The 19276-nt window shown below is 36.2% G+C and overlaps 1 protein-coding gene across 5 annotated transcripts in view; it reads right to left on the minus strand.

Moving 5' to 3' along the window:
• Positions 1-19276, minus strand: part of CPNE8 (copine 8) — a 334767-nt gene that overhangs the window by 244573 nt on the left and 70918 nt on the right. For all 5 annotated transcript variants that reach the window (XM_025283977.3, XM_044941627.2, XM_006055240.4 and 2 more), the window contains one exon: positions 6909-6948. In XM_025283977.3, the coding sequence (XP_025139762.3) occupies positions 6909-6948 (40 nt within the window). The remainder of the gene's footprint in view (positions 1-6908; positions 6949-19276) is intronic.

Genomic DNA, 19276 nt, shown 5'->3' on the forward strand with positions numbered 1-19276 from the left:
TCTTTGCTATGACCAGTGCGTTCTCTTGGTAAAACTCTGTTAGCCTTTGCCCTGCTTCATTTTGTACTCTAAGGAAAAATTTGCCTGTTACTCCAGGTATCTCTTGACTTCCTTGTTTTGCATTCCAGCCCCCTATGATGAAAAGGACAACTTTTTTTGGGTGTAAGTTCTAGAAGGTCTTGTAAGTCTTCATAGAACTCTTCAGCTTCAGCTTCTTCAGCGTTTAATGGTTGAGGCATATACTTGGATTACTGTGATACTGAATGGTTTGCCTTGGAAACAGAGATCATTCTGTCATTCTTGAGATTGCACCCAAGTACTGCATTTCAGACTCTTTTGTCGACTCTGAGGGCTACTCTGTTTCTTCTTAGGGATTCTTGCCCACAGTAGTATATATAATGGGTTGTAGATATAACGAACTCTAAGTAAGTAGTAGTACATTAGTGTCCCTTAATGGATATTTTTAGATATTTGCTCTGTATTTAGATAGAGAAATAAATACTACCTAAAATAGAAACTGCATTATTGTTTCTTATTATAGTGTTGCATTTCAGTTGATGAGCCACTATAATTAGATAATAATAGAATTTCCAGTAATAAATCCAAGTACTTTACTAGAACTCTAACAAACACATAGACCAAATCCACTTTAGAGTGGCTGCTGCTGCTGTTGCTAAGTCGCTTCAGTCATGTCCGACTCTGTGTGACCCCATAGACGGCAGCCCACCAGGGATTCTCCAGGCAAGAACACTGGAGTGGGTTGCCATCTCCTTCTCCAGTGCATAAAAGTGAAAAGTGAAAGTGAAGTCGCTCAGTTGTGTTCGACTCCTAGCGACCCCATGGACTGCAGCCTACCAGGCTCCTCCGTCCATGGGATTTGCCAGGCAAGAGTACTGGAGTGGGTTGCCATTGCCTTGCAATTGAGAATGCTTCAAATAATTTCAACATATTAACTATAAGACTTTTGAAAAACTGACCAGGTCAACAAATACCTATTAAATGTTTTAAAACCTGTTAAATGTTTAAAATGTTTAAAATCATTATTTTACAGTCTAAATAATATACAGATAGAACGTAGTTTTGAAGTCTGTTGAAATGTCTATAAACCATATTGAACAAACCTAGACCACCTGTGTCTGTATTTTGATTCAAAGATTTATTAAAGCCTTTACCTTCAGTATTCTAATCTATAAAATAAACTTTATAAATAATATTTACAAATTAAATTGTTGGGAGATCTAAGTTAGATAACATATTCAAAACACTTAGAATAAATATTTGGAACATAGTAAGTATTTAATAAAAATATGCCTCCTCTTTCTTCCCCTACTTTCCTGGAATTAAAGAATATTACTATATACTCTAAACTTTCCACTAGCCACTAGATTATAGTACTGGAGATACTATAAATATCTGAATAAAATAATATATTTTCTTTCCCAAACTGCTTTACATTCTTGGTCAGTACAAATGCTCATTTTGAGCGTCATTATAAAATCCAAAAGTGTCTTATCTTACATGTTAAAGAAATGAAGTCAGCCTCAGAGACCTCTGAGACAGCACTAAGAGCTCCAACATTCAAATCATAGGAGTCTCAGAAAAAGAAGACAAAAGGAAAGGGCATGAGAAAATATGTGAGGAGATTATAGTAGAAAACTTCCCTAAAATGGGAGGGAAATAGCCACCCAAGTCCAGGAAGAACAGAAAGTCCCATCCATGATAAACCCAAGGAGAAATATGCCAAAAAACATGTTAATCAAACTAACAAAAATTAAACACAAAGAACAAATATTAAAAGTAGCAAGGAAAAACAACAAATGACATACAAGGGAATTTCCATAATGCTAACAGCTGGTCTTTCAACAAAAACTCTGCAGGCAAGAAGGGAATGGCAGGATATATTTAAAGCGATGAAAGAAAAAAAACATACAACCAAGATTACTCTATTGAGCAAGGATCTCATTCAGATTTGGAAGAGAAATCAAAAGTTTTACAGACAATAAAAATCTAAGATAATTCAACACCACCACACCAGCTCTTTAATAAATGCTAAAGGAAAGTCTCTAGACAAGAAAGACAGAAAAGGCCTATAAAAACAAACTCAAAACAATAAATTAAATGTTCACAGGATCATACTTATAAATGATTACCTTAAATGTAAATGGCCTAGATGCTCCAACCCAAGGACACAGATTGGCTGAATGGTACAAAAGGGAGATCCCTATATATGCCATCTTCAAGAGAAACACCTTAAACCTAAGGACATGTACAGCCTGAAAGTGAGAAGCTGGAAAGATACTCATGCAAACAGAGATCAAAAGAAAGCAAGAGTAGCAATATTCATATTAGATAAAATAGACTTTAAAACAAAGATTGTTACAAGAGACAAAGGGCACTATATAACGATCAAGGAATCATTCCAAGAAGACCTAAAAATTATAAGTATACATGCACCCAACATAGGAGCACCTCAATATGTAAGGCATATGCTAACAACTATTAAAGAGGAAATTGACAGTAACACAATAATAGTGGGAGACTTTAATACCACAGTCACATCAATGGACAAATCATCCAGACAGAAAATTAGTAAGAAAACACAAGCTATAAATGATACATAGGACAAGTCGGACCTAATTGATATCTATTGGCATTTCAACCCCCCAAAATAGATTTCACTTTTTTCTCAGATGCACATGGAATATTCTCTAGGATAGATCATATCGTGGGCCACAAATCAGGCTTTGGTAAATTTCTAAAAATTGAAATAATTTCAAATATCTTCTCTGATCACAGCTTTATAAGATTAGATAGCAATTATAGAAAAAAAAACCTATGAAAAACACAAGCACATGGAGGCTAAACAATACATTTACAAAGAACCAACAGATCACTGAAGAATCAAAAAGGAAATGAAAATATGGCTAAAAACAAATGACAACAAAGACATGACAACTTAAAATCTATGGGATGCAGGAAAAGTAGTGCTAAGAGGGAAGTTTATAGCAATACAATTCTACATCAAGAAGCAAGAGACATCAAATCTATGTAACACTACACCTAAAGCAACTAGAAAAAGAAGAAGAACAACAAAACAAACACAAAAACAACAAACCAAAACAAACAACAACAACAACAAACCCGAAGTTAGTAGAAGGAAAGAAATCATAAAGATCATAGCAAAAGAAATGCAAAAGAAATGAAGGAGACTCTAGTAAAGCTCAATAAAAGTAAAAGTTGGTTCTTCAAGAAGATAAACAAAATTATAAAACCGTTAGCCACACTCATCAAGAAAAAAGGGAAGAAGACACAAACCAATAAAATTACAAATGAAAAAGAAGTTAGAACAGACAACACAGAAATACAAAGGCCCATGGGACTACCATGAACAACTATATGCCAATAAAATTGGACGACCTGGAAGAAATTGACAAATTCTTAGAAATGTATAATCTTTCAAAATTGAACCAGGAAGAAAAGGAAAATATGAACAGACCAATCACAAGCATAGAAATCAAAACTATAATAAAAAAATCTTCCAACAAACAAAGCCCAGGGCTAGATGGCTACATGGGCTTCCCAGGCAGCACTAGTGGTAAAGAATCTGCCTGCCAACGTAAGAGATATAAGAGACACGCGTTCGATTCCTGGGTCAGGAAGATCCCCTGGAGGACAGCATGGCGACTCACTCAAGTATTCTGGCCTAGAGAATCTGATGGACAGAGGAGCCTGGCAGGCTGCAGTCCGTGTGGTTGCAAAGAGTTGGACACGACTGAAGCAACTTGGCACGCATGCGGATGATTACATAGGCAAATTCTACTAAAAGCTTAGAGAAGAGTTAACACCTGTCCTAGTCAAACTCTTCCAGGAAATCACAGAGGAAGGAAAACTCATGAACTCATTCTATATCCTGGTATCATAATAATACCAAAACCAGACAAAGATCCACAAAATAAGAAAATTACAGGCTAATATCACTGATGAACATAGGTGCAAAAATTCTCAACAAAATTCTAGCAAACAGAATCCAACAACACATTATAAAGACCATACATCATGATTAAGTGGGTGTTATATCAGGGATACAAAGATTCTTCAATATCCACAAATCAATCAATGTGATACACCATACTAACAGATTCAAAGATAAAACCATATGATCATCTCAACAAATGCAGAGAAAGACTTTGACAAAATTCAGTATAATTTATGATAAAAACAATTCAGAAAGTAGGCAAAGAAGAAACAACTCAACATAGTAAAGGCCACACACAACAAACCCACAGAAAACATTATACTCAATGGTGAAAAACTGAAAGCATTTCCTCTAAAATCAGGAACAAGACAAAGGTGCCCACTTCTCACCAATATTATTCAAAATAGTTTTGGAAGTCCAAGCTACAACAATCATAGAAGAAAAAGAAATAAAATGAATCAAGATTGAAAAAGAAGTAAAACTTTGTTTGCAGAAAACATGAATATCTACAAAGAAAACCCTAAAGATGCCACCAGAAAAATACTAGAGTTAATCAATGGATATAGTAAACTTGCAGTATATAATATTAATATACAGATCCTTTTGCATTCCTACACACTAACAATGAAAAATCAGAAAGAGAAATTAAAAAAACTATCCTATTCACAACAGCAACAAAAAGATAAAATATTTAGTTATAAATTTATTTAAATAGACAAAACACCTGTATGCAAAAAACTGTAAGACGCTGATGGAAGAAATCAGAAATGTCACAAACAGATGGAGAGATATACCATGTTCTTGGACTAGAGGAATCAACATAGTGAAAACAACTATAGTACCAAAAGCAATCCTCAGATACAGTGCAATCCCTATCAAACTACCAAAGGTATTTTTTGCAAAACTAGAACAAATAATTTCACAGTTTGTATGAAAACACAAAAGATACTGAATAGCCAAAGCAATCTTGAGAAAGAAGAATGAAACTGGAGGAATCAACCTTCCTGACTTAAGACTATATTACAAAGCTACAGTCCTCAAGACAGTATAGTACTGGCACAAAAATAGAAATATAGACTAATAGAGCAAGATAGAAAGCCCAGAGATAAACCCATGCACTTATGCACACTTTATCTTTAAAAAAGGAGGCAAAAAGTGTATAATGGAAAAAAGATACTCTTGTCCACAAGCAGTGCTGGGAAAACTGGTCAGCTACTTGTAAAGGAATGAAATTAGAATACTTCCTAACACCATACACAAAAATATAGTCAAAATGCATTAAAGACACAAACAGAAGATGAGAAACTATAAAACTCTTAGAGGAAAACATAGGCAGAACACTCTCTGATATAAATCACAACAAAATCTTTTATAATCCACCTCCTAGAGTAATGGAAATACAAACATAAACAAATGGGGCCTAATTAAATCTAAGAGCTTTTGCACAACAAATTAAACTATACATAAAGTGAAAAGACAACGCTTGAGTGGGAGAAAATACAAACAAAATAAATGACAAAGCAGTTCAGCAGCTCAATATCAGAAAAACAAACAACCCAATCAAAAAGTGGACAGAAGACATAAACAGACATTTCTCCAAAGGAGACATGCAGATGGCTAATAAACACATGAAAAGATGCTAAATATTGCTTATTATTAGAGAAATACAAATCAAAACTATAATGAGGAAACATCTCACATGGGCCATCATCAAAAAGTCTACAAATAATAAATGCTGGAGAGGTTGTAGAGAAAAGGGAACTCTTATACCATTGGTGGGAATAAAAACTGATATGGCCACTATGTAGAATAGAATAGACATTTCATTAAAAAACTAGGAATAAAACTACCATATGACCCAGCAAACTCACTGCTCAGCATATATCTGGAGGAAACCATAAGTGAAAAAGGCACATGCACCCCAATGTTCATTGCAGCACTATTTACAATAACTAGGACTTGGAAGCAAGCTAGATGTGCAATAGATGAATGGACAAGGAAGTTATGGCATATACACAATGGAATATTACTCAGCTATAAAAAGGAATGCATTTAAGTCCGTTCTAATGAGATGAATGAACCTAGAGGCTATTATACAGAGAAAAGTAAGTTAGAAAAAGAAAGACAAATATCATATATTAACACATGTATGAGGAATCTAGAAAGACAGTACTGAAAAATCTTACTTGCAGAGCACAAAGGAGACACAGATGTTTTGGACACAGTGAGGGAAGGAGAGGGTGGCATAGTATATGAGAATAGCATTGAAATATATATGTTACCATATGTAAAACAGATAGCCAATGAGAGTTCGTTGTATGGGACAGGGAACCCAAAGCCTCTGTGACCTTAGGGGTGGAATGGGGAAAGAAGTGGGAGGGGGTGTTGAATTAGGAGGGAATATATGTATACTTAATGCTGATTCATGTTGATGTATGGCAAAAACCATCACAATATTTTAAAGTAACTATGGTCTAATTTAAAAAATTAAATGTAAATAAAGTGTTATTTATTTTCAATGTAATTATTAGGTAAGTTGTGGACATACAACTTTGCTGCTGCTGCTGCTAAGTCGCTTCAGTCGTGTCTGACTCTGTGTGACCCCATAGACAGCAGCCCACCAGGCTCCCCCATCCCTGGGATTCTCCAGACAAGAACACTGGAGTGGGTTGCCATTTCCTTCTCCAATACATGAAAGTGAAAAGTGAAAGTGAAGCCACTCAGTCATGTCCGACTCCTAGCGACCCCATGGACTGCAGCCCACCAGGCCCCTCTGTCCATGGGATTTTCCAGACAAGAGTACTGGAGTGGGTTGCCATTGCCTTCTCTGTATACAACTTTAATATGACTCACTTAACATAAATACCAGTGAAATCATGATACACTAATTTAATTTTTAATCATCTTAAAAAACATAAAGATATGAACTTACATGTTTGGACAAGTTGGGACTCTTCGAATCAACATCATACCTAAAAAAATTAAAATATACACTTTAAATTATTTCCACAAGTGAAGCTAGAGAAAAACATTAGTGTTTCCCCAAAATACAAATGATATAAAAAAATGAATGAAAAGTATATGATACAGAGAAAAATTTAGCAAATTTAGAAATTTCTCATAAACTCCGGACTACATACTAAAGGCAGAATTCATAAACCCTGGGTCCTTTTATTTCTACCACCTAAGTAGAAGTCTTAATTTTAATACTTTCACAGTAATCAACTCTTCTTCTTGATAAGAAAATTTTAAAATTTCCCTTTTCTGTGAATCAATAGATTCATAATCCTCCCTAAAAACTGAAATTTCTCTTTTAAAAAAGTGCTGAAAACAGACTGTCATTTGTATATATAATAATTCTTATTTAATATCATAAATACTCTTATTAGCTTTGAAATTGGCAAAAGTAATGAGAAATTAATTTTCTCCAATCATATGATTTAGGGAAATCATGTATTTTATAGAAAGAAAAATGTTTATATAGGACTACTATGTTCCTATTTTTGATTAGTTGGTACTGGAAGCAAATGATTTTTTGAAGATATCCTGGGAAAATATCACTCACTATCACTTAGTCCCTCATTTTAACTTTTTTTTTTTAAAGCAGAAAGGTTGCTAACATTTAAATCAACCTCAATTTGCTGAATTCTTGAATAGGAAAATATTTGTACTGGCTCCAATCTTTCTCCTAAATCATATTCTTTTCACATTACTGTGCATAGCTACCTACAAAAAAATAACTTTTTTTTTTTAATGGCTCATTAAAATCTTCCCTCTCACATAACAAGAATGTTTTCCCAGAGAAAGAAAAGCATCTCAGTCAAAAAAAGGCATAGAAACAGAGTTCACTGTGTATACTGATTCTTGGCACAGGTACACTTACTCCCTAGTAAAGAATGTTTGCCACAAACTGGCTTTAAATTTGTGCAATGCAAATGACAGTCTCAAAAGAGTTACAAATAGAGTTATAAATTACTTTCCTTCATATCAGGGCAGTTTGATCACTCTCAACAGCTGTAAACTAGAGTTCTGAATCAGCAAATTGCCAACATCTGCTAAAGGCCTACAAGTATTAGTTAAAAAAAAAAAAATTCTTATTCAAGACAATGTTTGAGAGTAAGATTAAAATTAGCAACTGTAGCAATATCATATGTAAAGTATAACTCTCCTGGATCCTTCTCAAGTATCATCCCTGGAAAATGTTTTCTATAAAGGGTTTAGTGTGGATTGGAGAAAAATAGCATGGTATATTCTCTAAGATAGCTTCAAAAATATGTGAACTGTAAACTCTCAGATGTTCAAGCTGGTTTTAGAAAAGGCAGAGGGACCAGAGATCAAATTGCCAAATTCCATTGGATCATTGAAAAAGCAAGAGAGTTCCATAAAAACATCTATTTCTGTTTTATTGGCTATGCCAAACCCTTTGACTGTGTAGATCACCACAAACTGTGGAAAATTCTGAAAGAGATGGGAATACCAGACCACCTGACCTGCCTCTTGAGAAATCTGCATGCAGGTCAAGAAGCAACAGTTAAAACTGGACATGGAAAAACAGACTGGTTTCTAATAGGAAAAGGAGTACAGCAAGGTTGTATACTGTCACCCTGCTAATTTAACTTATATGCAGAGTACATCATGAGAAACGCTGGGCTGGAAGAAGCACAAGCTGGAATCAAGATTGCCAGGAGAAATATCAATAACTTCAAACATGCAGATGACAACATCCTTATGGCAGAAAGTGAAGAGGAACTAAAAAGCCTCTTGATGAAAGTGAAAGAGGAGAGTGAAAAAGTTGGCTTAAAGCTCAACATTCAGAAAACTAAGATCATAGCGTCTGGTCTCATCACTTCATGGCAAATAGATGGGGAAACAGTGGAAACAGTGAGAGAGTTCATTTTGGGGGGCTTCAAAATCACTGCACACGGTGACTGCAGCCATGAAATTAAAAGATGCTTACTCCTTGGAAGAAAAGTTATGACCAACCTAGACAGCATATTAAAAAGCAGAGACATTACTTTGCCAACAAAAACTGTCTAGTCAAGGCTATGGTTTTTCCAGTGGTCATATACGGATGTGAGCGCTGAAGAATTAATGCTTTTGAACTGTGGTGTTGGAGAAGACTCTTGAGAGTCCCTTGGACTGCAAGGAAATCCAACCAGTCCTTCCTAAAGGAAATCAGTACTTAATATTCATTGGAAGGACTGATGTTGAAGATGAAACTCCAATACATTGGCCACCTGATACAAAGAACTGACTCATTAGAAAAGACCCTGATGCTGGGAAAGATTGAGGGCAGGAGGAGAAGAGATGGTTGGATGGCATCACATGAGTTTGAATAAACTCGAGGGTTGGTGATGGACAGGGAGGCCAGTCATGCTGCAGTCCACAGGGTCTTAAAGAGTCGGACGCACCTGAGCGACTGGACTGAATGAGAACATACTGCATAGCACAGGGAGCTCTATTATAGTGCTCTGTGGTGAACCTAAAGGGAAAAGGAAATCTGAAGCAGAGGAAATCTGAGCGACTGAACTGAACAGAAATGAACATGGTATATTCAGTTCAATTCAATAAGCAAAAATGAAGTGTTTGTGTTTTCATCACAAAGAATTTAAGTATCTTCAAATACAATCCTCCGTAATTGTCTTTAACAAAGCTTTTTAATGCTATTATCTCAAAAATAGGTAATTCTCATTGTAATATGTTGTGTTACAATGCTTTCAAAATTACCATGATTTTTCTTTTATGGGAATTTTCCTTTTAACTTTCTAAAAATATAACTGGCTTTAATTCTCTTAAGTCAGAACATAAACACTACATCCTAAATGGTAAAAATATATCTGTGTGCATGGGGCTGGGGAGTGTGAGTGTGGGTGTGTGTCTATGTTTATGAATGCCATAATCCCCTTAAATAAGAAAGGATATATTGCAAAGCAAAAGTTCAGTAGTTTACCCCCAGGATTGTACACTTGTACCTAAATTTACAAACAGGAATTTTGTAAACCCCTTCATTCTGCTGTTGAAATCTTAGTAAAATACTGAACTGGCAGTAACTGATTTGGGTGACTCCTAATGATTATGTTTTCTAATAGAGGGTAACAGATGTTGACTGGAATTTTTCTTGTATTTCTGAAATTCCAACTAAGGCCCAAAGCTGAAAACAAGAGATACTAAGTTCCTCCTCATGCTTAGCTCAGAGCTGCCAGTAAGTCACTCTCATTAGGGTCAAACCCTTCTCTACAAAGCTTACTCATGAAGTGACAGGCTATTCACTATCTCTGAAGGGGCAGAAGGAGGTTCTTTCCATTCCCCAAAGCAAGGTGAAGGGGAGCTCCAAAATCTAGGATGATTGTGTGAAGGGGAGGATAGCATCTAGCCCTCTGTCATGGAGTTGCAAAGAGTTGGACACGACTTAGCAATTGAACAACAACAATAGGTCCATCCTTGGCTTCCAGTGGAAGAGAATGTTAGCTGACAATGCTGGGAAGTGCCTTCTGAAAGCTGAGGTACAAAGAATGACATCTTTTTGAAATCAAGCAGGACCTGTCGGGCTCCTGGGTATGGAAGCCTTCCATGTCTCCCATTTCTTGTTTGTAAGGAACAGACTCCCACCTCCATGACCTTTCCTGAGTTCCAAAATTGCAGATTTCACAGTTGCTAATCATGGAAGTGAAGGGATGCAAAGAAGGAGGAGGAGCAGCCAAGAAACAATAGTGAAGCCTTGGAGCAGGGTACTGATTCCACTTAACAATATCATTAAGCTCTTTATAGAAGTAAAATTTTCAACAAATCGAAGATGTTTTTCCCAGAGAATACCACCCAAGGCCAGACTAAAGGAACTAGAGAAGCAAATCAAGAGATGACCTGAGACCAGATTAGAAGAGTACAGGCCCTTCACACACCCTGGTCTTATTAACAACACCATCCTTGAACCTTTGCTATAAAATTCCTCATCAAATCTTCCCAGGATAGGACACAAGTTTTCAAGAGCAGGAGTCTGCTGTGTCCCCCTTTGCCAGGCAAAGCAATAAAGCTATTTTTTTTTTCTACTTCATCCAAAACTATACCTCTGAGATTTGATTTAGCACTGATGTACAACTTTTTAGTTCCTCCTCCACAATGAGGAGGACAGAGTGTTTGATATGTATCCCCTGAGGCCAGTACACTCTAAGGCCTAGGTTTTTCAGAACACAGGAGAAAGACACACTTATCTGCTTCCCAACTCCTCTACCTTTCTGCTATCCCAACCCCCTTCTCTCTTGTAAGTAGCTATGACAATATCTCCAACTGAAGGGAGAGAAAGCAAAGAGTTTTGGATTAAGTGTGAGATTAAAGTTTTAAAATGAATACTATATAACTATTAACAAATGAGATAGTTCTAATATAGAAAGTGACTAAAAAGTCATGCAGTTAGACCTTGGCATTGTTAAGACGACACTTAACCAATTGGAAAAACTGAAATTGACACTGTTGGGACATTTATTGGAAGAAATAGAGGAACATATTTTACCTCAAAGTGTTGAGAATCTTCAAAAATAGATTGCAATAACAATATGCATTCCATAATTATCAGTTCAGTTCAGTTGCTCAGTCGTGTCCGACTCTTTGCGACCCCATGAACTGCAGCACTCCAGGCCTCCCTGTCCATCACCAACTCCCGGAGTCCACCCAAACCCACGTCCATCAAGTCAGTGATGCCATCCAACCATCTCATCCTCTGTTGTCCCCTTCTCCTCTTTCCCTCAATCTTTCCCAGCATCAGGGTCTTTTCAAATGAGTCAGCTCTTTGCATCAGGTGGCCAAAGTATTGGAGTTTCAGCTTCAACTGAATTTTGATAATTCCATAATCATCACCATTCATTTACAAAGGAGGGAAATCATCTACTGTGGCTCAGATGGTAAAGAATTTGCCTACAATGTGGGAGACCCGGTTCAATCCCTGGGCTGGGAAGATCTCTTGGAGAAGGAAATGGCAACCCACTTCAGTATTCTTGCCTGGAAAATCCCATGGACGGAGGAGCCTGGTGGGCTACAGTCCATGGGGTCGCAAAGAGTTGAACATGACTTCACGACTTCACTTTCACTTTCACTTTTCACCTAAGTCAAATTTAGACCTCTAACTCCCTTGTTGGTGTACCCAATGGAAAAATTAGAGCATAAGTAGTTATATATGATTTCTTGTATTCTTCAGAAAATACTACATACTGAAACAGCTACACATTTCTTTCTCAATGACAACTGTTCTACCAATAATAAAGTTTTCAATTATGACAACAAGGAGAATTATAAAGTATCGATACTATTATACATGTAACAATTATAACAAAATAAATGAATGCTAAAGTTATGACTTTATCTGTGATAAAGCATAGCACTGTAATAAAACAGCATAATAACAGAAACTATGTCTCTTAAATCAAATAGGCAGGAGAATTTTACAACTCATAGCTGACAAACTAACCTTAAAATATCTCAACCAAATCACCATAATAATAATTTTGGATTAATCAGAACTTACTGGAATTTGGGCCAGTGCTGCCAGAAATATATATTCATTCATTTTCTCTCTCTCTCTCTCTGATAGCAATTTTCCATCAGCATTAAAAGTTAACTAAAAAAACCTTCTGAAAGCCATTTTCAAACCTTCCATAATGTGCAATTGAAAAGCTTCTTTTCAATAAAAAAATAATAGAAATTTGTAAAAATTAACATAAAGGTTAATAAATAAAAAACAATTCTGAAAACCACTTACATCTATGTTGTCCAATTTAGACTATTGTATTATTCAACACTGTTGCTCCTTCAAAAGGCCATGCTACTGTAAGTATGTTAGGGTATTTCCATTAGTGCTCTGAGTGATGTAGGTTGAGATTGTTGTTGCTGTTGCTGTTTTGTTGCCAAGTCATGTCCGACTCTTTGTGACACCATGGATTGTAGCCTACCAGGGTCCTCTGTCCATGAATACTGGGAGTAGGTTGCCATTTCCATCTCCAGGGCATCTTCCCAACCCAGGGATCGACCCCCTGTCTCCTGCATTGGCAGGTGGATTCTTTACCACTGAGCCACTAGGGAAGCCCCAGGTTGGGATTACAGGTAACTTCATTAACTACTTTATCCTTTTCTAATTTTCCACATTTTCAGCAATGAATATTTTTTCCTAGAAGCAACACACTGCTAAGACAAAATGTAAAAACTAATCAGTTAGAAACAATGGATAAATAGGTACTCATAATTAGAGAAAGATTACACTACTTTTCACATTTATTTAGATAGATATGGTAGAAAAATCAGTGTTAGAAAAAGAAACAAAGCCTGCTCTCACAGGTTGTATACTTATATAAATGGATAATTAGAAGAAATTGTTAGTTCAGTTCAGTTTGGTCACTCAGTCATGTCTGACTCTTTGCGACTCCATGAACTGCAGCACGCCAGGCCTCCCTGTCCATCACCAACTCCTGGAGTCCACCCAAACCCATGTCCATCAAGTCAGTAATGCCATCCAACCATCTCATCCTCTGTTGTCCCCTTCTCCTCTTTCCCTCAAGCTTTCCCAGCATCAGGGTCTTTTCAAATGAGTCAGCTCTTAGCATCAGGTGGCCAAAGTATTGGAATTTCAGCTTCAACATCAGTCCTTCCAATGAACACCCAGGACTGATCTCCTTTAGGATGGACTGGTTGGATCTCCTTGCAGTCCAAGGGACTGTCAGGAGTCTTCTCCAACACTATAGTTCAAAAGCACCAATTCTTCTGCATTCAGCTTTCTTTATAGTCCAACTCTCACATCCGTACACGACTACTGGAAAAACCATAGCCTTGACTAGATGGACTTTTGTTGACAAAGTAATGTGTCTGCTTTTTAATATGCTGTCTAGGTTGGTCATAACTTTCCTTCCAAATTAAAGTGATATCAAAAATAGTGCATAAACTAAGAAAATATATTTGTTACTTTTCTTGATAATCTTCTCTAGTCATCCCTTTATCAGGTCTTAATTTTCTGAATGTTTTAGAGATCATATAAAATTAAAATAATATTCAGTTCAGTTCAGTTCAGTTCACTCACTCAGTTGTGTCCGATTCTTTGCGACCCCATGAACTGCAGCATGCCAGGCCTCCCTGTCCATTACCAACTCTCGGAGTTCACTCAGACTCACATCCATCGAGTCAGTGATGCCATCCAGCCATCTCATCCTCTGTCGTCCCCTTCTCCTCCTGCCCCCAATCCCTCCCAGCATCAGGGTCTTTTCCAATGAGTCAACTCTTCTCATGAGGTGGCCAAAGTACTGGAGTTTCAGCCTCAGCATCATTCCTTCCAAAGAAATCCCAGGGCTGATCTCCTTCAGAATGGACTGGCTGGATCTCCTTGCAGTCCAAGGGACTCTCAAGAGTCTTCTCCAACACCACAGTTCAAAAGCATCAATTCTTCAGCGCTCAGCTTTCTTCACAGTCCAACTTTCACATCCATACATGACCACTGGAAAAACCATAGCCTTGACTAGACGGACCTTTGTTGGCAAAGTAATGTCTCTGCTTTTCAATATGCTATCTAGGTTGGTCATAACTTTTCTTCCAAGGAAGTAGATAATATTACTTACTCAAACTTCTGAAATTAACCAATTACATTCAAAAGTTTATATGACGCTTGAAATGCCCATTCAGTTGTGTCCAACTCTTTGTAACTGCGTGGCCTGTAACCTACCAGGCTTCTCTGTACATGGGATTATCCTGGCAAGTATACTGGAGTGGGTTGCTATGTCCTCCTCTAACTGATGCTTATTTAATTACATTTTACAACATGCTCTCATATTTCAAACATTATACAATTTCTATGAGAAATACTATATTATTTTTGGAAAAAAGAAAAAAGTTGAAGTTAAAATATATCATTCATGTACACTGCTTTGGTACTTTCTTTATTCTTGTTACACTATGATAAAATAATACAATATTGTCCATTCTAATCAAACATACTATGTTCTTACATATTCCTACTTTTGCATAGTTAGAGTAAATATATTCTGTTGTTATATTCAGAGTAAAGTAGAACACTTCAAACATAATACTTTCATTTTTTTAGATAACCAAGAGGAAAATTAAAATTACATAGTTCAGGCATTATTTACTCTCCATAAAGTTTTAGAAAGTCAGGTTTTGTACCATTAAATTATAAACTATTTCAGGCATGGGCTTCGCTGGTGGTCCAATGGTTAAGAATCCACCTGCCAATGCAGAGAAGATCCCACATGCCATGGAGCAACTATGCCCGTGCACAAAAATTACTGAGCCTATGCTCTAGGGCCTGCATGCCCCACAACTCCCAAGTTCACATGCCTAGAGCTCTACAGGAAGAGAAGCCACCGCAATGAGAAGACCACACACCACAACAAGGAGTAGTCCCCACTCACCACAACTAGCGAAAACCCTCCTGTAGCAAAAAAGACCCAGGACAACCAAAAGCAAATAAGAAAGATGGTTGATTCTGCCAATTTACAAAGAAGATAAAAAAAATTAACTATTTTTATGCAAAATTTGACTCTATATTGGAAAGCTCAGACCCTTGAGCATGTCAAGTTAAACCCCTATCCAGGCCTTGGTATTCTCTTTTATAACAATGGGATAACTCTGCCTCAGAAATTTATTGGGTTGCTTAAATCTGTTTACATATATTAATGATTCTACTACAAACTGTAAATAATAGCAGTAGTATTACTATCACACACCACATCTTTTGTCTGATACTTACAGAACTTACATACTAACCCTCAAGCTACATGAGTTTCTATAATTATTTTAGCTTAAAAATAACTGGAAGATATTAGTAACAAACATATTAATCCATCCAATCATTCTTCTCTTCTATATTTCTATCAGTGAGTGTGTTGAAGTTTTGTTTTCTTTTTTTTTTAATTCCCTGAATCTTGTACAGTCAAGTTAAACAATATTACTGATTTATGACAAAATACTAGAGATGAATATTAAGTTCTATCAATGCCCTAACTTCCTTCCTACCTTTAAGACTTCCTTGTCCACGCTAAGGATACCTAGGTAAGCCTGTCAAACATGGTACAAGTATCTGGTGCTTCCTAAACCTAATATATTTTCATTTGAGTCATTAATTTGTGAAAGTAACTCTTGAAATGATATTTAGCAAAACAGGCATAATATTAAAATGACTAACCAACACTGAATTCAGTGAAATTTATTTTCTTACTGGAAACTCTTTAAAATCCATTAGCTTCCTTCTTGTTCTACTGAAGGTTCTACTGAACCCTCAAGTTCAGTAGAGATGAGCATGTGATCACCATCTGTGTTCAGGTAAATCATTCTTTACCTACTTCTTTCCAGAATGACCTGCCCAGCTCTTAAATTTTGCTCTCTAGTCTACTGACTTGCATTTGATTGCTATCATCCTTTTGAGACCAACATTTTCCTTCTTTTCATTCTACTCATACAATTCTATAATAGCCACAATTATGAATGTCAAATGACATGAACTTAAGAAACCAATAAAAGGAGGGCAAAATGAGACACTGTGGAAAAAATGAGTGAGTAGAGTCCCCTGGCAGCAGCTGCTCATGATGATGACAGGGTCCTCATGACAAACAGTAACCAAAAGAAAACAGAATGATGGTTCTGAAAATCAGAGCAAATATCTAGACAAAGAGTTTAAAGAACCAACAAAGCACATATGATCTTTAAGATGGTCTCAAAGGTTAGAAGCAGTCTTGTCCATATCATTTCATTTTAAAATATTACTGAGTAATATATATTCTGAAAAGGCAAGAAAACAGCAAAATGTTTCTGCAAAAAATACTTACTGCAGGATTACATGTAATAGTGAAAATAGAACCAGCCAAAATGTTCATCAGTAAATGTCTGGATAAGTAAACTGCATTTCTTTGAAAAATGAAAATTATGCAATCATTAAAATTAATGAAACAATATCTATATATTTAGCAGCATAGAAAGATGTCTAAATAATACAAGTAACTAGAAAGTATTTGAGATATTCAAAATATTGAGATTCCATATACAGGTATATATTTAAAGAAAAGGGATCTGCAAATGCATTTACAGTTTTCGTTGTTTGTGTATATGTGTATGTTTTGGTGCTGGGGTTACAGGGAACTTTCACTTTATAAATGCCTGTATTTAAAGTTTATAATAAGAATGTATTTCTCTTAAGTGCAAGAAAACAATACAGATAATTGAGAAAGAAAATAAGAGAGAAAGGAAAATAAAGAATGAGAATAAAGAATCACGGAATACTGACTAACTTATAATAAAGTTAGATCTGAATATAACTGTAAAAAATTAAGGGAGTACCATTCTGAGAAAGAAGGAAATTTCTTAAAAACAATTCCTATGCAGGCCTTGAACAACGGAAGAATGAAACCACGTTCTGTATGATTTATACGTGTTTTTATTTATTTTTTTATTTTTAATATAAATTTATTTATTTTAATGGGAGGTTAATTACTTTACATATGGTATTGGTTTTGCCATACATCCACATGAACTTGTCACAGTTGTACATGTGTTCCCCATCATGTACCCCCCTCCCACCTCCCTCCCCGTACCATCCCTCTGGGTCATCCCAGTGCACCAGCCCCAAGCATCCTGTATCATGCATCGAACCTGGACTGGCGATTCGTTTCATATATGATATTATATATGTTTAAATGCCATTCTCCCAAATCACCCCACCCTCTCCCACAGAGTCTCTGCTTTTTAATATGCTGTTTAGGTTAGTCATAACTCTGCTTCAAAGGAGTAAGCTTCCTTTAATTTCATGGCTGCAGTCACCATCTGCAGTGATTTTGGAGCCCAGAAAAATAAACTCAGCCACTGTTTCCACTGTTTCCCCATTAACTTTACATGAAGTGATGGGACCAGATGCCATGATCTTCGCTTTCTGAATGTTGAGCTTTAAGCCAACTTTTTCACTCTCTCCTTTCACTTTCATCAAGAGGCTCTTTAGTTCTTCTTCACTTTCTGCCATAACAGTGGTGTCATCTGCATATCTGAGCTTATTGATATTTCTCCCAGCAATCTTGATTCCAGCTTGTGCTTCCTCCAGCCCAGCGTTTCTCATGATGCACTCTGCATATAAATTACATAAGCAGAGTGACAATATACAGCCTTGATGTACTGTTTTTCCTACTGGGAATCAGTCCGTTGTTCCATATCCAGGTCTAACTGTTGCTTCCTGACCTGCATAGAGGTTTCCCAAGAGGCAGGTCAGGTGGTCTGGTGTTTCCATCTCTTTCAGAATTTTCCAGTTTACTGTGATCCACACAGTCAAAGGCTTTGGCATAGTCAATAAAGCAGAAATAGATATTTTTATGGAACTCTCTTGCTTTTTCCATGATCCAGTGGATGTTGGCAATTTGATCTCTGATTCCTCTGCCTTTTCTATACGTCTGTTTTTAAATAGTAACACTGGATGCAGTCACCATGATAAACATGGTCAGGGAATCATTACATTCCACTTTTAAGTTTTTTCTCAAGAACCTCATTTTTATTATTTGGAAAAGTGTTTCAAGGAAATAAATGAGGCCTAATAAATTTTGTTTGATAAAATAATAAATACTTAGAACTCCTATAGATCATGAGGAAAGGGAGTGGTTTAAGATTCTCCTTTTCTAAACAGAAACAATACAGGTTATTTTATTGTACACATTTTAGAAGAAAATGAGAAAGACTACTAAAAGCAAAGAACTTTTGTTTTTCATTAGGAGGAAAATTATAGCATTTTCAAATAAGACACTGATAGCTTTTGTTATCAAAAATATCTATAAGCTGTTACAGCATGTATACTGTATTGTTTTCAGCTACTTAAGACATTTTTCTTTTTAAATACTTGTGATGTTCATAAAGTCTCTGGTTATTTTTATATATAAAGCACATACTGTAATACACGTTATAGTTTTCCCTTTCAATAGATTTCCTTCAACAATCACTATAGTTCACCTCTGGGAAATAAAAGTGTAATAACTCAGTTATAGACTGACTCAAGATTCTCTGTGGACAGGGAGTTGAATTGAAAGATAATAGTTTAATATGCCTGATTCAGTATCAAAATAACAAGAATATTAAAAATTTTAGCTTTGGCAGCCTAAGCTTAGAAATATGAGTCCATGAACAAATAAAGGGAGCCATAATTAGGTAAAGATCCATGTAATATGGGGCTTCCCAGGTGGCTCAGTTGTAAAGAATCCACTTGTCAATGCAGATGTAGGAGATGTGCGTTCAATCCCTAGGTTGGGAAGATCCCCTGGAGGAGGAAATGTCAACCTGTTCCAG

Source organism: Bubalus bubalis, chromosome 4, assembly GCF_019923935.1.
Source record: "Bubalus bubalis isolate 160015118507 breed Murrah chromosome 4, NDDB_SH_1, whole genome shotgun sequence".
NCBI lineage: Eukaryota > Metazoa > Chordata > Mammalia > Artiodactyla > Bovidae > Bubalus > Bubalus bubalis.